General features: G+C 38.9%; 1 protein-coding gene across 1 annotated transcript; it reads right to left on the bottom strand.

Moving 5' to 3' along the window:
* Window positions 1-420: 420 nt before the first annotated feature.
* LOC310894077 (uncharacterized protein) lies at window positions 421-19454 on the bottom strand (the record flags this gene model as incomplete). The annotated part of the gene is made up of 3 exons (XM_083823780.1): window positions 19419-19454; window positions 2847-3066; window positions 421-2004 (listed from the first exon to the last, which is right to left on the bottom strand). Exon 3 carries the CDS (start codon window positions 1351-1353, stop codon window positions 421-423), a length of 933 nt encoding a protein of 310 aa, XP_083679906.1. The 5' UTR covers window positions 1354-2004; window positions 2847-3066; window positions 19419-19454.
* Window positions 19455-20123: the final 669 nt, after the last annotated feature.

Raw genomic sequence — 20123 nt, 5'->3', positions numbered from 1 at the left:
CCGGTGGTCTCAAACCTGTTCTTCACTTACAGTGGGTGGGACTTTGCTCCACCAGCCTCCATCTACGGGTTCAGGGAAATGAAAGACTTGGGAAGCCGCCTACCAGTGCAGATGGAGGCAAAGAAGTTGTTGAGTACCTCAGCCTTTTCCACGTCTGTCATTACCAAGTACTCAGCTAGAGAAACTCGCTCCTAGGATAAGAAATTAGCCACCCATAATTGCTTACACACTCCTATTTTCACCCCTCAGTCTACTATTTGCACAAATGTTAGAGGTGCATGGTGGCCCTCGTGGACTCCTCCTGTCACCCCAGTGCAGCAACCCGAAGGAAGCTGGGTCCTCTCTTGTGCTCTTCTTTGAGGCTCTCTGCAGAAGGGATGCCACCTCTGGCACAAGGGCTGGGGAATGGGAAAGAAGCACTCACACAACCCCTGAGAATTGGCAACAGAGTGGTTTATTGCTGGGACATCTTGCAGGTAAGCCTGCAGGATGTCTATGGTGTTTGGGGGCTCCAAGATAATGTTTGGGATGGAGCCTGCGCGACAACGAGTAGAGGGCTGGATGGGCACTCCTGCGACGCTGTTTTTGTGCTCGGATAGCAGAGAGCAAAGATGCGCCGCGGTAGTCCCTGGTCTGTTCTGGCCGAGGTGGATCCACTTCCATCGGTTCCTCCATGTCTTGTGGAGGATCCACCTCCATGAGCTCCTCGGTGTTGGGCAGAAGGCTAAGCCAGTCCTTGCCCTGGACTGCCCAAATGGGATGCCTTCCGTCCGTACGGTTTCCAGGCCGGGGTGCCCAACCACGGCGTCGTCCATTTCCACGCCTACGTCCATTGTCAGGTTGATTTCTGTGTGTGGGTCCGACATTGCCGTCTGGTTTATGGCCCTGGCTGGGTCCTGCGCTGTGGTACGGATGATAGGCACGCCTGTGCTCCCTGCGGCTGTCTGCCTGATCCTGCTGCCTTCGCCCCACACTGCTGTTGCACCAATGGTAGGGCCGAGGCCTGCAGTCACTGTATGGATGCCGGGAAGGACTGCGCACGGCTCGGAGTGGTTGATGACCAAGCCCGTCCTTGCTTGTGACTGGCCGCATGGGATGCCTTCTATCCAGGAAGTTTTGAGGCTGGGGTGCTGAACCAGATGGTTGTCCACTTTCACGCCTAGGTCCCATGCCACTGTGCGTTTGATTTCCACACATGGGTCCAACGCTGCCATCTGTGTTACGGCCATGGCTGGGTCCCGCACTGTGCTCCAGACAATAGGTATGCCTCTGCTCCCCGTGGCTGTCTGTCTGATCCTGCTGCCTTCGCCCCACACTGCCCTTGCACCAATGGTAGTAAGGCCGCTGTATCATTGCCGGGAAGGACTGCTCACAGCCCGGAGTGGCTGATGATCAAGCCTGTCCCTTCTTGGGACAGGCTGCATGGGATGCCTTTCATCCAGGATGTTTCCAGGCCGGGGTGCTGAACCACAGGGTTGTCCGCTTCCACGCCACTGTCCCATGCTACTGTGCGCTTCATTGCCATTTGTGGGTCCGACGCTGCCATCTGTGTTACGGCCATGGCTGGGTCCCGCACTCTGTTGTGGACTATAGGCATGTCTGTGCTCCACACGGCAGTCAGCCTGATGCTCCTGCCTTCTCCCCAAGTCGCCATTCCACCACTGGTAGGGCCCAGGCCACTTGTCACTGGATGGCTGAGGGGCCGGCCTGTTCCCCGCATCCTTGCAGTGCCAGTGGTACTGCTTATCGGTGTCTGTGGGCTGCGCGCCAGAGCTCCCTTGGGCACTGGTGTCTGTTGTGCCGCTGGCACTCTGCCTCCGCCCATGACACTTCTCCTCATCAGCTGCCTTCTTTCTTGGTGCTTTCTGGGACTTCATCGCTGTTCTCTCACACCGAGGGCTGCCTTCCTGCTTCTGGTCTTCTTTCTGCTGCGGATGCTGGCTGTCAGAGGGCCTAGAAGCTCAGCGAGTGGTGGGCCAGCGGCAGGGGGGCCTTTTTATGGGCCTGCAGAAAAGGCAGGGCATTGGTAGCCACTGTGACCTCAGCAAGCCTCTGTGATCGAGTGGCCTGTGCGTGGCCAAATATGGACAGCTGTGTTGGGAGTGGCCTAGAAGATGCACTCACGTGGAGGAAGGAGGAGGTTTGGGGGGGCTGAGGGACCCTTTTCTCGGGCTGGCTCCCCCGGGCCATTTGGCTTGCCAGAGAGAAAGGCCACGGGGACTGCCCTGCACCTCCCATCCTGTGCCTTAGGTTTATTTTTAACACTGTTTTTTAGGTAATTTTGTTCTATTCTTTATGGAAAAGAAGAGAAGCAAGGTGCATCTTCAGCCCTAATTCCCATGTGCGCTTGTGCTCCGAGTGAAGAATTTCTTCACCACGTCACATCTAATCTAAATCTCCCCTCCATCTGTTCAAAGCTGTTATCCCTTGTTCCATGGCTACACTCCCTGACAGAGTCCCTCTCCGGCTTTCTTTTAGGCCACTTTTATGGGTTGGGTTAGGTGGCAAAAATGCAGGACCTAGCAAATCGCAGCCTTATCTACCTTGGTCCGCATGTTCCACATGACCTTTTCCAGCTCAGGCTCTAGCCTCTGGTCAGTGTAACTGCAGAGTCATGGAAACATTAAGGTTGGAAAAGACCTCCAAGATCATCTGTTCCAACCATGACCGTGCTACCAATATCACCCACTAAAGCGTGTCCCTACGCACCAGGTCCAACCTTTCCTTGAACACCCCCAGGGACGGTGACTCCACCACTTCCCTGGGCAACCCATTCCAATGCCTGACCGCTCTTTCTGAGAAGAAAGATCTCCTACTTGTTTGAATTGTTGAAGAGCAGTACTTACACTGAGTCAAGGACTTGTCAGCTTCTCACACTGCCCTGCCAGCGAGGAGGCTGGGCATGCAGGAGGAGCTGGGAGAGGACAGAAGCAGGACAGCTGACCCCAACTGGCCAAAGGTGTATTCCGTACCATATGGTGTCATGCTGGACAAGTACTGTGGGGTGGCTGGCTGGGGGATGGCAGGGGTACCAGCTGCTCGGGGACACATTTTACTGTGTAGGATCTAAAAAAAAGCAAGATAAAACAAGATCTTGGACACAGTCTGGGTTTCTCATTGTAACTAGTTAACACAATGTAAGCATCATACGCCAAAATCTTTGGAGTACAGCTTCAAACTTTTAAACTCAATATTGACTACCTACTGCTGCCATCACTGACAGAGGTATTAGGCACACACCACAGGAATTTGTGTATCTGTCAAATGAACAAACACATGAAAAATAATTTGTGGGTGCTGCACCAAGCCAGAGGCCTTTGAAGTAACAGTCTAAAGTAACAGGGAAGCTGCAGAGATAGCAATGTTCCCTTGCAATGTTCCTCTTTGCACTCATAGTTTAGGTATTAGAAATTCCTTCAACAACCTTTCTTCCTCCATACAAGTTAAAGGAAGAGAAATTTTTCTGTCCATTCTGAGACCTTGAATCAGCCACAGTTCTGATATTTTCCATGAAGGCTGTTAATGGAAATACCAGAACACCTTTGAATATGTAATGCTATTCATTATTAAAAGGTAAACTTCTAAAATAGTGAAGACTCAAACCTGTTTGGTGGATAGATTAAAATAAGAGATTTTATAAACAACTCCTTCCCCTGAGTCCCTGAAAAGTCAAATTATTTTCTCACTTTCAGTCTAACACATTTCTGTAGTTTCTAAAGTTCAAGCAAATCACATTTAGTCACCTCTGAGCCTTAAAAAAGAATAAATAAAATAAAATAAAATAAAAATTATATATTAAAAAAAAAAAAAAAAACAGAGAAATAAAAACAAAAACACCTCTTTTCTGCCCTTTTGGAAGTCTGACCACGTGTTGACCAAGGCAAACTGGCAGCTGTCATCTCTGCTGCTATGCTCTGAATATCTTTCTAACGGTGCAACATGCAGCAAACAATAAAGTAGTAATACTATCCAGCATACCTTATTTGTTTTAAAAGCCCAAACGCTCATCTCATGCAATACGGATTCGTTTGCGCGCGCGCACACACACACACACACACACACAAAGGGGGGGGGGTCTACTCTCAGTTTAGGCAGTCACTAAATAAAAGTACATCTGATACTTTATAAAAAAAATGCATTTTGGGTGACTTATGCAGATGAAGTGAAGTATCAGTGCCTAAAACCATTTGTGAGTCTGAAAAGAATAGCACTGGGCAGAATTTGTATGCAGTTGTTCTTGTCTTAACTGGTGCCATTTCAGTACATGGTACCAGAACATGTGTTAGCATGAATTTCCAAGTGTGCTATTGATCTTACAGTCTAAGTATGATTCAGGCTCCTTTTTCTCAATCCAGCTTTCCAGTGACATTTTTACAGAATCACGGAATGGCTGAGGTCATCTGTTCCAACCTCCCTGCTAAAGCAGGGACACCCAGAGCAGGGTGCCCAGGATCATGTCCAAGTGGCCTTTGAAGATCTCCAAAGAGAGACTCCACGACATCTGTGGGAAACGTGTGCTGGTGTGCTAGTGCTCACCCACCTGCACATTAAAGTGTTTCCAGATGTTTAGGAAGAACCCCTCGTGTTGTAGTTTGTGTCCATTGCCTTTTGTTCTGTCACTGGGACCACTGAAAACAGCTTGGCTCTGTCTTCACAGCACTTCACTTCACCTCCAGGTATTTATATATGTTGATGAGATCTCCCCCAGACCTTCTTTTTACTAGGCTAAAAAGTACGTTCTCTCAGCCTTTCCTCACAGAGAGATGCTCCACTCCCTTAACCAACTTGGTGGCCCTGTGTTGGACTCTCTCCTGTATGCCCATGTCTCTTCTGTACTGGGGAGCCCAGAACTGGACACACTACTCCAGGTGTGGCCTCAACAATGCTGAATAGAGGGGAAGGATCACTTCCCTTGATCTTTTGGCGATACTGTTCCTAATGCATCTAAAAATACTAATGGACTTCTGTGCAAGGGCACATTGCTGACTCATGTTTAAACATTGCTGACTCATGTTCAAAATTTCACTTCATGCTACTTGATTAAGTGAGTTTCAGTCTGTAATACCAAGACCGCTAGAAATGCTGTCCTACCAGTTCTACTATATTGTAATCCTGACACTCAGTTGGACTGTAGATTCTTGGGAAAACAGCTAGTATGCATGGCACAGTAAAGTCAAACTTTGGTTTCTGTGACCATAGTGAAATAAAATTAATACTTTAATTAATTAATTAAAAACAAACAAACAAACAAAAAGCACCTTTCAGTATTGAGTATACTTCTGTATTTTATTGCAGTTATTATATGGAGACGTATGGGTTAATACTGAAGAAACTGAACTGTTAACAGTAGCTTTTGATAAAAGGAAATCAGTATTTTGGATGTACAGTTTCAAATTTGTTGGATATTTTATCTTTCTTAATTACTTTTTTTTTTTTCTATTTCACAAGACTAGAAATTTTATTTAAGATGAAGGAATTCAAGAAAACACAATTCACTGGTTTTTCAGCTTAGCTACCAGATGAAATAATGTTGTACTCCTTCATTAATTTCAATATATAGTTTCCAAATGGGTAAAACCCAGGACAATGCTATTACACTGAAATGAAGGAGTGCAGTTATCATCATGTACAAGTGTTTGAATAGGCTGGGCAATACACACATACACACTCACACTCACAACACTCACAAAGATTATTCTATCTTTATAATGTTGTAACTTTAAGCCTTTGTTATATTTTGAAACAAGAAATAATAGATGGACATGTTCAATAGGCAGTGAGGCAGTGTTGGTCAACATGCCAGAAAATCATCTTAGCAGCAGCCTTAATATAAGTAGAGATTTTTAGGTAAAAATCAATGAAAACTAAAGTCCTAAGTGTAAATCTGAATAGTGCTGTATGTTAGTTTTATTTCTAGTCGTCTGATATAAATCTACTAGACTTTATATAAATGTCTGAACAAAGAATTTACTAATCCCATAAGGAAATGGGAGATGAATGAATGTGTTCAAGGGTACTGCCATTACCATAGAGGAAACATACCCTGATAACCTGATACACAAATGTTCCTAGTGGTGGTCTGGCTCATATGTTGTTCCAGTATGCCTTTTGCTGATATTTAAATTTTAAATGGATTATAAATCAATGCTTTGTTTGCCTGAAAAAAAAAAAAGAAAAAAGGAAAAAAAAAAGGTAATGAAAACAATGAAAGGAATATTAAATCTGTTGTAATCTGTTGTTACTGAGCAGGTTGTTAAAGATAATGAAGAATTCTTTCTTGGCATTTCAGTTTGTTATTGTGTATATATTCAAACTTCCTTTGGTTAAGCATTTAAAGAAAACGTTTCAAGTTGTATAGTACAATAAATATTAGTATGCAGAGTGATAATATTTACATGATGACCTGATGTGATTTTTTTTTTAATTTGAAATAATGAAGGGATCATCTAAAAGAATTATACTTGTTACAATGTATTTAAGAATTGCAGGAAAAATCAGTCATCTATCTTTGTGTTTTTTCACCTTTAACTTATTACAAACTTGTACTTCTTGATTAGCTGCTCAAATGTTTCCCAAAATAGTTAACCAATTTTTGTATTGGCTTTAAGAAATATTTGAATACAGTGCTTCACTTTTCATTCTCCAATTTGTAAGTTTAATGACACACTACCAAATGTAGTATTCAAGCTATTCCTTTTCCTTTTCACTAACATAGCTGTTAATACAACATCAGTAGCATAGCTGAAGATTAATTTTTTTACACTCTACTGTATGTCATAGACAAATTGATTTTGTGACAGAAAAGTATTCTTCAACATAATTGGGTAAAGCCACACAAAACTGTAAATTCTTAGTAACATGGCTACAGTATTTTGTGCTGTGTACCTACTGCATATCTTGGTGCTGTCTTAACAATCCCTCAAAATGCTTCAGTTTTGTATTTCATGGAGTTTGTAATCCTCCCTGTTCTTCTTCAGAGTTCCAGAGGATGAGTTATTTTTACGAATAATTTATGCTTATTTTTAGCTTATTTAAAGTGTATTTTGTTTATTTTAAAGAGGTAGCACTTTCTATATGCAAGCTTGATACATGACAGAACACCAGTTTTATAGGCTCCAGTTTTATTTGGTTTATTGGAAGTAGATTTTGTCAATTACCAGGATCAATACTTCCATTTTCTAAACTGACCTCATGATAACATTTTTAATTTCAAAGCAGTTGATGAAAAATCTTACATGGTGGCCTTTCATGGTCTTAGTTAAAAGACTCCTACTATTTTTAAGAGAGGGTGACAGATTTCAACTACTGCATAGCAGATGATTTTGTTAGCTATTTGCTTTTCATGAAAAATCATCATCTACCTACCATGTGTGGAATAATAGAGATTAGATTATGGGCTAATAAACCACACTTTCATGGTAAAAAATATTTACTTTACTCCTATTAAAACTTCTTTAAGACACTTGGCAAAATAATTGGGACAGCAGATACAATACGTCTAGCTATCAATATATATTGTAAGGTTACCTATATCTTAGCCACCACTACAAATTTAAAACAATATGTATTGTTTTACATCCATCTTATACATCCATGTTCTAAGGAATGATCTAATAACTTGAGAGAAAATATGCAAATAATTCCAGAGACAAATGAAGTCCACGAAGTCCTAATAATTTGTTGTGGTAAAATTACCGTTCTTCCTTCACGTAGATTGTCCCTGAGACCAGGATGAGAAATGAAATACATCCAAGAATTTCATTTACTCAAGCAGTTATGAAAATTGTGACAGTGAAAGGACCACCAGTGCTTCTGCTGACCTCTACTTTTTCTGGATAATAAACATAAACTTAGAACATCTCAGAGCCATACCAAAATACTTAAAATACCTTTTCCTTCTTATAGTCAGGAGCTTACTAGTTTTCCTGAGGCAAACAGTAATTCAACTAAGACAAGTTTAGTGTCAGATCAAAGCTGGAAAACTTTTTGACACTAATGTCTCATTTCAAAGATCTGTATCTGATCTGTGTCCATGGATCAAGCTATATCATGATAACTAGTTTTCTACTTAAGGAAGGAGAAAAACATTCAGACAAGATGGATCTTAGATAAGAAATGCACTCTTAAAAAAGATAAACACTTCAGAAGGAACTGAAAAAAGTATTTCTCTATTTCAGACTTCACAAATAACTTTTTGCTTCCATATAATAACTTCTTTTAAGATAGGACTATTTAATTATTTTTTTTAAAGTCTGTTTAGATTGTGGCATTATATTGGAAGTATTCAGATACTTTACTGATTGGGGCCAGACAAATAAAGTTATTAAACAAATATAGCAGATAGAAGGACAAACACAAACAGAAAAATGCCTGGCTGTATCTGTGCTACCATTAATTGGATGTCATTCCAGGAAAAACTTCTATCAGCCTCTGACAGTGACTTTCAAACTATACTGTGCTCTGGAGCATTTAGGTTTTAAAAGAATGCTATCCAAACTCCAAGTTCAAAAATGTGCAACTTATTTCCCAAACTGTTTAGTTCTCATTGATTAATTGTTGGAGGAAATCACAATCACATTATAAAATGGCACATTCACACATGCCATATTTTGCATGTAGTCTGAACCAGCTGGTGTGTGATTTTTTTTTCATTAAAATGGCAGTAGTTTTTAAAATCTGCTTCTCATTTCATCATTGTGAAAAGAAAAATAATCTTTAAAAACTAAAAAAGGTATTATGCCCAATCTTCCCAAAGGAGATATGTCAGATCAGTGAAATTATACAGTAAGTTTTATGTGATAGAAATGCTGAGCAGAAAAATCAGTAAAGGGTGAAGAGGATCTTTATAACTTTTTGAAAATATATGGAATTCATGTGTCAGACTGTACCTTGCCTTCTGTCTGAGAAATTCAAGCAGCAGTCTGAGTAATAATTTTCCTTTCCATTTAGATGTACTCTGTTACCCTGAAGTAAAATATTCTGAAATAAGACTGCATTATCCTTACCATTGTAATGATCTGTGTCCATCTCTGAACAGCAAGATTGTCAGGCAATATTATGCATTCAGCATTATAAATAGAATTGATGACCTCCAGCCTCAAGAGCACAGACTTCTACCGATAAGCCAAAGAAGGAACTTAGGAAACAAAAATGAATTTCAGTGACTTTACATACATACCAAATCACAACATTATATAAAGTGTAGACAGAGAAGGGAAAATGTCTAGCTCAAGATAATTAAATTAGAAATACCAGTTCTCTCTGTTCCTCATCCAAAACCCAGCAGAATCTACTAAACACTGCCAATATACTTTTTACTGTCGTGGTCCTCAGACTGTGATCTTGCACAGTCAGAAGGTAGGGCAGTTGCTAGTATTCAAATGAGCAACTTCCTTGCAAAACTAAGTTATGAGAAAAAGTTTTTGTGAAAGAAGCTAAATTTAGTTATTCTTTGGACAGAAAAACAAAGCATGTAATTCTTCTCTTTTCTGAGACTCCTTTAGCTTAGGAATGCAAATGGTCTGTGAAGAATACCAAAATTATTTGTTTGCTGTTTTTTGTTTGGTTTTTTTTTGTTTTTGTTTTTAAAGAGCAGCCTGTGATATTCCCTACTCAGACTGTGAGTAAGGATCATAAGCAACCAAAGTAGCAGCAAAAAATGGTTTTGCAATCTGCTGACACTTCTCTTCTAATAGTTTAGAAAGTACATTATGGCTAGACAAGTCTCCTTCACAGGAGAATAACAATTCAATATTCAGTTTTTCAGAGAATAACAGTTCAATAATTAATTTTTCTTTTGGGATTAACTGGAAGAACAGTTTTCTTTTTCTTTGTTCACTTCCTCATCGTTGAATCTTCAGTCATTCACTTTTTTTTTTTTTTTTCTGATGCTATTGTGCTGATTCGTGTATTTAGACAGACTACAAGTGACTTGTAGATGAATTCAGGAGACCTAGTCTTAATCTCATACTTTCTAGAAATGTTTTGGCAATATATTTCTATGTACCTCAGTTTCCACAACTCCCAAAAGGAAATAATAAGTGTTCAGGTGCACAGTGTAAATGAATTGGGGCCATGATATTGCCAAATGTCTTAAATGAAGCTTTATACAGTGACATGAGGACAGAATTAGTTTTCCATACGCTGTAGTGTCCAATATTGGATCAGGTCAGCACTGAGAAAATGATTTCTGTGTTCTTGGACATGAAAATATAATTGAGGACAGAAGCAATAAAAATACTCCAAAGTGGAACACAAAGCTCTGTGTTAAAAATCAAGCCAAACATTTCTACTTGTATCCAAAGCATCTTTAAAAATACATATAAAATAGAAAGCCAAGTCTTATGTTTTTACGAAAAATCATGGTGATCTCTAGCAACCTGGAAAGGAAGTTGAGGAATAAATCAGTTTGTCAGCCAGGTGGCCCTTAGTGAGTTTTCCTGAGGCCAAGGATGCATATGGCTCAGAGAAACTCATTTTGTTCATAACCCTGTCTGTTGAAGCAGAACTGCAATCCAAGTAGCAACAAGGTCATCGAAGGTTATTTGTCGCTCTTCCCCAATGAGCTGTTCAGACTTTTCAGCATTCATATGCAATGTCAGTACATATGCAATTCTCCCAGATTATAGTTGGATACAATGGATAGTCTCACCTGAGTTGAAATGCCTTGGCCATCTGTACACCTTTCTTATGCTCATTCTTTCTTCCCTGCAACACATACAACTGGCATATGCTTATGCATCCAGATATATCACCAACTACATCTGTCCAGAGGAGAAATACTGTTACCCTACACCTCACTACTGTACATGTAAGTTATTTTCAGTTCTCCCTTTAACCTGAAATAATTCTTTCCATTCTCTAAGATATGCAAGTACACCTATAATGCAAGTATCTAAAAATCTCCATGTTTGATCTTAAACAGTTAACAAAACAAATTAGTGACATAATCTTCAAAATGATGTTTGAATATAGTTAAGTAGATTCCTGCTAACTATAATATGTAGTTATGCTTAACTGTGCTTCAGATTGGAAATCTGCCATTTAAAAGTTAAGAAATGCCAAAATTAATGTTGCTCAGACAACTTCAGTTCTTTTCCTAACATATTTGGATATGACAAAATAGTTAACTACATAATTGCCTACTTTTTTTTTTTTTTTCCTCCATTGGCCCTCTACCTCACTGCAGAAACAGCTGAACTTTTATCTTCTTCAGTCTGTATAACTCCAGGCATTGTTTATTATATAACATCTACACAGTGTATGAAGGCATATTGAAATTACACCAAAAGTGGTAACTCTGGTGGTGCCAAAGTAAGTATTCTGTTTTTTCAGAGTAATGTAAATTCTTTGTAACTTTTTTTTTTAATAGAATATCTATTAACCTCAGCTACAACTTTGAATATTCAGTTCTTCTGAAAATCATAACCTGAGTGTTTCAAGTTGAAATAACCAACAATGAAGGACTCAAAGATCTAGATTCACAAAAATTTAAGGTATCCGGTTGTTATTCCAGGCACTTACATCTACCATTTGAAAACAATCAACACAAATTGCTGCTCAGCTACAACTTAGTTCCGATGTGCTCATGTTAAAGCTTGTAACTTCACAGTCAAATTGCTCAAAACCTCTTTTAGACTTAAATACTGACATACAGATGGTAGTCTTTTTGAATGCAAAATGTACCTTCCTTAAAAATTCATTAGTATTCAGAAAGATCATATACAAGAGAAAAAAACATTCAACTGAGTTGTGGCACAATTTGAAAACAGGGTTCCCAATTGCTTCTGCAAACCTTTCTCTAACAAATCAGTGAAAACATACAGCTGTCAATGAAAATAAGCAGAAAAGCAAAACATAAAGTGACAAAAAAAAAAAATCATTGACTCTTGATTTTTTTTTCTGTAAAAAGTTTCACGATCAATGAATCAGAGTTAATTTATTCAGTAACTTTTGTGTCACTTAAATATCTTTTTCTTCTAAATAACTTCTGTATATTGCTTACATTTCTTTTTCCTTTCTCATAATTATGCCATTTTCTCATAATTATGCCAGTTCTTTGTTTTGACAAAGAAAATGCAAACATAGAGAACAACTGTCTATAATGTAAGCCTATAAGATATGTAGAAATGAGAAAAACATTATCAAAAATCGAACATAAGTGCCAAATATGAATAATCCTGCTCTTGAAACAAAATAAACTTGGGATAACCCACAAAATATACAGATTGGCTTCCATTTTTTAAAAAAAGCACAAACACAGAAGCTATTTTCACAGTATTTTCACATTAGGCACCTGGTTTAAGAGTCCCAGCACTTTTAACTTCAGGTATAGTTGATGGAGAATTTGATGAGCATACTGTTCCAGAAGACACATCTGAGTGCCTCAGGCTCCCACTCAATTATTTAACTGATAATCTTTTTTACTTTGAGGGTAAAGATAGTCTAAGAATATGAACCTCTTAAGGTAAACACCATAACTTGATGCACAAAACTAGATAGACTCAAATTCTTCTTCCCTTGCCTCCAGCTGAGGAGGCATAAAGGAATATCAGACGTGGAACCTCACACTGAGCAAGTGACGTAAACGGAGCAAAACAAGCAGTGTTTTACTAATGCCCATTTCCAGATTTACTGTCAATCAAGTTTTCCAGCGATGCACATAGCAGGAACCCTTTTGTTGATGCTGGTTTTGGCAAAGAAATAATCTTCTGTATATGCAGTTTACTTAAAACCTGCAGCCAGTTCCCCGTCTTTAACAGACGGAAACTGTCAGGGAGAAATATTTCTAAAACAAAGCAAATTGATTTAACGTCATTTATTTAGGATCAAACAAAGTGATGCAAAGCCTAAATACAGCTAAAAATCCTCAGAAAGCAATAGTAATAGGAGAATGGGTGTGCTAGGATAAGATGTGATCATGGAAAAACTGCTCTGTGAGTAGCTCTTTATATATTGTACATGGACATTTAAGGCAGTTACCTCATTAAAAAAAAAGTTAACTTTTGAAATCTTTGTTGATCATTCTGCCACCTTTAACATTAGAATTAACTGAATGATCATATGTACTAACTGAATTGCTACAGCAACCATGAACCAAATATTGGAGGGGGGGGGGGAGAATTATATATATATTATTATATATATATTGACAACTAGAATATGCTTAAGTAAATGAAAGAAGTTTTTTATATGCATTAAAAATATTTATTTTTGGTTGAAGATAGAATGTTTATGAACATTAATTTTCTATGAAAAATAAAAATTTACAACTCAATATTTTAGAGGGCTAGAGAAGTCATTCTCCAGTATAATCCTTGATCAGTGAGAAACTGTTATATCTGTTCCTAAAGCATATAACTTTAAACCATTTGAGATTGCTTTTAGCTAGGGCAGGAGAGGCCAAGTATATCTTGAGATAAACATCTAAAGTAACTAGGTAGCTGAACAAAACTGGGTGCCTTGAAGCCCTGTTAGATCCTCAGTCTGCCTCTAGTTGCAGAGCTAGCTGCTCAAAACAGTTTCATCGAAGCCAGACTGCTGAATTGGACATTTTCAAGCAGACCTGTAAGAACCACCAGCGTTCAAAGTGAACTAGGCAGTGATCTTTGGCTAAAAAAAGGCAAATCCTTCCTCATCCTATTCACAGTTCTTGAAATTCTCACTAACTCACACACTTGCTTCTTGTAAAATATGCCAGCAGCTCTTAATAGTGTTTGGTTTTTATTCAGTAGTTTAGCTGGCCTGTGGGATGAAATAGTTCTTCTGTTCTCTGAGAATTTAACCTGTACCTCCTAACCTCTGATAAGTTCCCAGCAGCTGTCAGTAGAGTATTTCTGGGTATAACTCCGTTACTTTTGTCCTCGCTATTCAGTCATTCCATTTTACACATGTATTTGAAGATTCGATGCACTCAGTAGGAAGGAGAAGAGTGGATAACCCAGAAGTTAAGGCACTTGCTATCCACTCACACCATGTTTTAATCATTTTTAATCATTCTGCTCACAACATATTTCCCTAAGCAGATCCCACAATGAAACATTCAGCAAAATGTCAAATTTATAACTTTATAGGTCCCAAGTACAAACAAGGCACCCATTGAACAGGACAGACTATGTGTAGGCAATTCTTGGAAGTTCCACAAGCAGATATTTAAGTATCCAGAGTAGTATCAAGAAGCTTGTATTCCTAATAAAAATAAAGAATTTAAAAATAAAATAAAATAAAATGGAAGGAGCTGCAAGGTTAGGTAGCAAGGAACTGAACTGGGGCTTGGACTTTGATGAAACTTTAAGTGCCAAAGTATTTTTGTGGGTCCAACTCAGAGCATTCAGCTATGCTGAGTTTACACTTGTTACAGCTGAGAGGAAAAGGTAGCTTCCAAACCAACTTTATACCTCCCTTGTTCCTGGGAGCAGTAAGGTGCCAAACCACCCACTGGCACAATAAATCAAAAAATCAAAAGCTGGCAGGTGGAATTATGGGTAAATTACATGCAAATAAAGCTGATCAGAACTGGCTTTTCTTCTTCCCCAGTATGAAAAGCAGAGTACTTTATCCTCAAGGCTTTCTGGCCAAGAATCATACAAAAGACAGTCAAGTAAAGTTCTGTAATAGTTTACTATTAACTGGACTAGATTGTACAAATCTTGCTTCTGTGCATGAATACTTATTCATGGTGGTTGCTGAGGTTTTTTTTTTTGTTTGTTTGTTTGTTTGTTTCCTCCTATTGAAACTTGTAAGCCTGCTTTCCTTGATAAGTTTTTATTAATATGAATAAAGACTATACAGTCAAGCCAAAAGCCATATTTCAGCTACTCAGAAATACAGGCTTGTATTTTTCCCTTGTTCATGTCTTTTATTTTGGGAATGAGTTTAATCTCATTCCAGCCCCCAGCCATAAGCTAAGAGTTCAGAGAAAAAATCAGCCTCAGAAATGTCAAACACAATGTAAATGTAAGGAAGCCTATTCACATAGGAGTCATTCTTGTAGGTCTAGATCTCATGCACTCTGCATCTTCTAGTCCAACAGAATGACCCAGAAGGGACAACTGAGTATCCCAAAACAGTTTCTTCTGGATTTTAGCCGTCTTTGCTGGGAAGCTGGTAATATAGAAAATATTTCTTAGCATGCCCAGATTTTTAAGATATTTGACTCTTTATTTATGAAAGGATGTATGGTGGATAAAATATTTTCATTTAGCTCAAAAAGTTTTAATGATTTTCCAGGTTAACTCTCAAATAGTGATGACAGAAAAGTAAGAAACAATTATGGTATTTTGAGAAGTAGGAGCTCTTAGTTCTGACAGAGAAATGGTATCAGGCTGTGCTTTCTTGTGCTTTGATTAAAGAAATCCAGCCTTGCCTACAGAGCTTCCTGTCCACTCCAACATTTTCAAACAAGAGTTATGCAGCAAGCAAATGAAAGATTTTTTCCCCTCTCCTTCCCCAAGGGATCGTACTGAATCCTCTCAGAAAAATAAAACTCTTCCTGGAGAAACATCTCCAGCCTTTTAGATGGAAAAAGACTTCATTTCTCTCTCAAGAGTTTTAGTTAACTGTCTAGTAAATAACTCATATGATCTCTGCAATCATCTGTCTATATTTGGTCATGGTTTGTTGTTTGTTTTTTTTCAGTTGTGATGTTGAGTTAACCTTGGCTGGCCACCAGGTGCCCACCAAGCCACTCTCCCACTCTCTGTCCTCAGCAGTACTGAGGTAGAAAATACAGTGTAAGAGCTCATTGGTTGAGATAGGGACAGGGAGATTACTAACCAATTACAGTCATGGGCAAAACAGACTCAACTTGGGAAGAATTAATTTAATTTATTGACAGTTAATAATAGAGTAGGGTAGTGAAAAACAAAATTAAAACCACCTTCCCCCTACCCCCTTTTTTTCCAAAGTCATCTACACTCCTGACTCTTCGACCTCTTCCTCCACCATGAGTGGCGCATGTAGATAGGGAATGGGAGCTGTGGTCATTTCACAACACCTTGTCTCTGCCGATCCTTCCTCCTCACACTGTTTCCCAGGGATGGGTGAGGTGTCCCTTCCACAAGATATATGAACTACTGCAATGGAGGTTCTTCCTACAGGTTGCAGTTCTTTCAGAATTGCTCCTTCATGTGTCCTTTACTTGGGTTACAATCCTTTAGTAACGAAGTGCTGCACTGTGGGTTCCTGCAAAAAAAACCTGCTCTACCATGGGCTCCTCTCCATGGGCTGAGGTTCTGGCTTGGAGTCTGCTCCTGCATGGGACTCCTGGTCCCAGGAAAACTTCTACTCTGACACCTGGAGCACCTCCTCCCCCTCGTTCTTCACTGACCTCAGTGTCTGCAGGGCTGTTTCCCTCACATTTTCTCACTCTTTCTCACAACAGCTATTCTGCAGCATTTTTTTTTTTTTAATTTTGCTTTCACAAGGGTTGCAACCAGCATCACTTATGGACTCACTTTGGCCAATGGTGGGTCCTATGTCAAGCTGCCTAAATGACATTGCCTGAGATGGGGCAGCTCTTGGTCTCTAATCATAGAGGCTATTCCTCCAGCCCCTCCTGCTACCAAAACCCGGTCACGTAAACTCGATGTAGATGTAAACTATTCCTCTTTACCACACAGATGCATTTTATCAATACGTTTTATGCTAAGGCATTCTCCATGTGATTCCAGACTTAGCTGTTATGCTAAGGCATTCTCCATGTGATTTCTGCGGTACTGGAAAGGGGGGGGGAAACCAAAATTTTACATTTTTTCACCTTCTAGATGGTAAACAAAGATTTGTCTTACCTCCCTAGTCTCCCTTTCTGTAACAGCTCTGAAAAATGATAGCTGGGTTGGAAGCTGCATAAAAGATAAGAGTTGCTTGTACTGTCTGCATTTATTTATTTATTTATTTATTTAATCTATTTGTTCCTGGATGTCTATTATTAACTTCATCATCTAAAAGACAGGTATTTGAATTAACTGAATGCAGTCAACTTACATTTTCGTTGCATACTTATGTGGGTGATATATTTGTCATGAATTAGAATTATGAAGTTTTGTAACAGAGGCACAGCCACTTTGGATTTCTTACCTAACTCTCTTTAGAAATAGAATTTGAGATCAGGGTGGCATGCCTAAATATAACAATCAAATACTGGAGGCTATCCAAATTATGTGAAAGCTCATCATATGTAGAAGAAATATATTTTCTGAAGCAAGAAGTGAGCTTCTTAAGTGGAATTCAGCACTTCATTCTGTGCTTGGCTGGAACTGTCACATGCTGGTCAAACCAATATTTTCTTAAAATTCTCAGAGCTATCCCTTACCGTTATGAAGAGCAATCAGAAGAAATAAAACTGTCAAAAAAGAGGTTTGGGAGTAAGACTTAGAAACAGAAGTTATTTTTTCTTATTCTTTTTAAAGAAGGTCAGTCACGTAGAAGACTATTTTTCTCTGTTTTTCATATGTCAGTACAGATCATCTTACTCCATTACAAGGGTAAAACTGATTTCTTTTTGAAAGGGTGCATTTTCTGAAAGGGAATTTTGCATTAGAATAATCCTTTGATTTAAGTTATAGTGCATCATCATTACTGGTTAATTTCCTTCAACAGGTTTCAAGACTATGGGAATCTAAAATAACACTGGAAAATTAAACCCATACATCCTACAATCCAGTGCATTTCTCCACTCACAAATTTTCCCTGTGTTCTTTAGTGCATTCTATATGTTAATTAATTTTGTGTTGCTTTGAAAAATATGTCCTATTTCTTAATAGCAGAATTTTATAGTAGCTTGTCAACAGTAATTGACAAAAATTGAGAGACAATACTAACCTCTCATTTCTCTTTAGAAGAAACAAAATAAACTAAAATAGCAAGACCAACTGAGTAGATGAAAAACTAGAAAACCTTCAGAAAGCAATGGGAGGCAGCAGAATTCCAGAACGCAGCTGGTTTCAGCCAAGAATATTGTTGGTTTTTTTTTGTTTGTTTGTTTGTTTTTTTGGAAAGGAATCTGGTAACAACTCAGAGTACAATGAACTGAACCAGGAGATGGTACAACAGACCTCCCATGTGGACCACAATGCATGGTCTAACTGGAAAATGACAACAGTAACCATATTCAGAACAACAAACTTTAAAGGGTTGCACTCACTGGGTAACATACACTCCATGAGAACTTTGGCTACCTATGCACTCTCAACTTTGTTAATTTGAAAAAGAGGACAAGAATTTAAATATATGAGCCTTTAATTTGGAACATTTTTTATGATCAGTAATTTCTATATTTTTTCATGTTATATATTTAACAAGTTTTTCTTGTATTCCCTTAATACACTACCTGTGATACAGCTCTAGGAGCAGCTCTGACTTCTTGTTTTATAGTTTTAATACATACACTAATGACAGGATATTATGGGCCATCACATACAAGAGTGCTTGGCTTTAGTTTTAAAAAAATACGCCCTACCACTGTATGTGAGAAGGACAGCCTGATACAATGAATAAAATACTCTCATCTCACTACTGAGATCAAGGTTCAAGGCTGCAGATGACCTTCATAAAATGGATTTAGCTCAGCTTCTTCATCTGTCATTAAAAGGAATATATCACCATGCAGAACCAACATGACAACTTAAATTGAAACAAGACATGAAGCTATGAAGAAATTAATAACCAACACTAGTTCTTTGCACCTTCAGAGGCTGTTGCTTTCAGGTAGAAGATGAGGTCTCAGTTAGGTCAGTGTTCTTCTGAACTTCATCTGTCAAAGCTTTGGAGGTATTTAACTAATATCAATTTAACAATCTTTTAAAGTAGAAATATTCACAATACATAATTAAAAATAATGAAATCCATCTGGATGTATTTACACTGTGCAAAAGACCAGAACTACTATGGCAGAGTATTTATCAGGTAAATAATATGTTTTATTTACAAATATTTACCTATTATACCAGAAGACCTACCAATAACCTTTCCAGTTTCCTGTGTATATGCTAAGGTTTTAAAAAATAGAGGCTAATAACATATTTACCTGAAAGATGAGTCTATGTAGAGAAGATACATCATTTTTTATCTTCCTATAGAGTTTTCTAACAAGAAAATAATTATTAAGGTAACAAAGGAATATTGTTATTTTAACAATAATAGATACCTGAAGGTGAAATATGAGCCAAGTCTACATCGCTGTTTGTTGTGGTTTAACCCGGCTGGCAGCTAAACACCACACAGCCGTTCGCTCACCCTCCCCCCTCCCTCTCTGGGATGGGGGAGAGAAACGGGAAAGTGAAACCGGTGAGTTGAGATAAAGACAGTTTATTACGACAGGAATATAATAATAACAATAATAATAATAATAGTGATAATGATAATAGTATTAATAATAATAATGTGTAAGAAAACAAGTGATGCACAATGCAATTGCTCACCACCCGCTGACCGATGCCCAGCCTATCCCAGAGCAGCCGGCCCCCCACCCCGGCGAGCCACCTCTATATATTGTTTAGCATGACGTCAGATGGTATGGAATACCCCTTTGGCCAGTTTGGGTCAGCTGTCCTGGGTCTGTCCCCTCCCAGCTCCTGCTGCACCCCCAGCCTGCTCGCTGGCAGGACAGAGCGAGAAGCCGAAAAGTCCTTGGCCTGGTGTAAACACTGCTCTGCGACAATTAAAACATCAGCATGTTATCAGCGCTCTTCTCATCCTAATCCAAAACATAGCACCCTACCAGCTACTATGAGGAAAAATTAACTCTGTCCTAACTGGAACCAGGACACTGTTATAGATCTATCTCACGAAATTTCCACCTAAGCAAGAATGGTTTGCACTGGAGCAACCTATCTGCACATACAGTACACACTCTTACAGGACTCCAGAGCATCACAGAAATTTCTATGCTTTGAAGGATGAGAACTGCTCGTGCACATTATCAAACACACAAGTAGTGGCAACTCCCTGGCAGGACCCTTCAAATATTACCATAGAACCACACATATATGCCACATAGCCCTATCCCACCAGCCAGTACTGAAATATGCTTCATTTGTTATTGAAATGATTTTTGTGTAGTTATAGGCTGAGTTAAGGAAACCTGGGTCATGAGACAAATATCAAATATTGGGTGCAGTATAAGC

The sequence above is a fragment of the Anser anser genome, assembly GCF_964211835.1.
Source record: "Anser anser genome assembly, chromosome: 2".
Taxonomy (NCBI): domain Eukaryota; kingdom Metazoa; phylum Chordata; class Aves; order Anseriformes; family Anatidae; genus Anser; species Anser anser.
The sequence above is the reverse complement of the archived record's forward strand: the minus strand, read 5'-3'. Positions and strand labels throughout refer to the sequence as shown.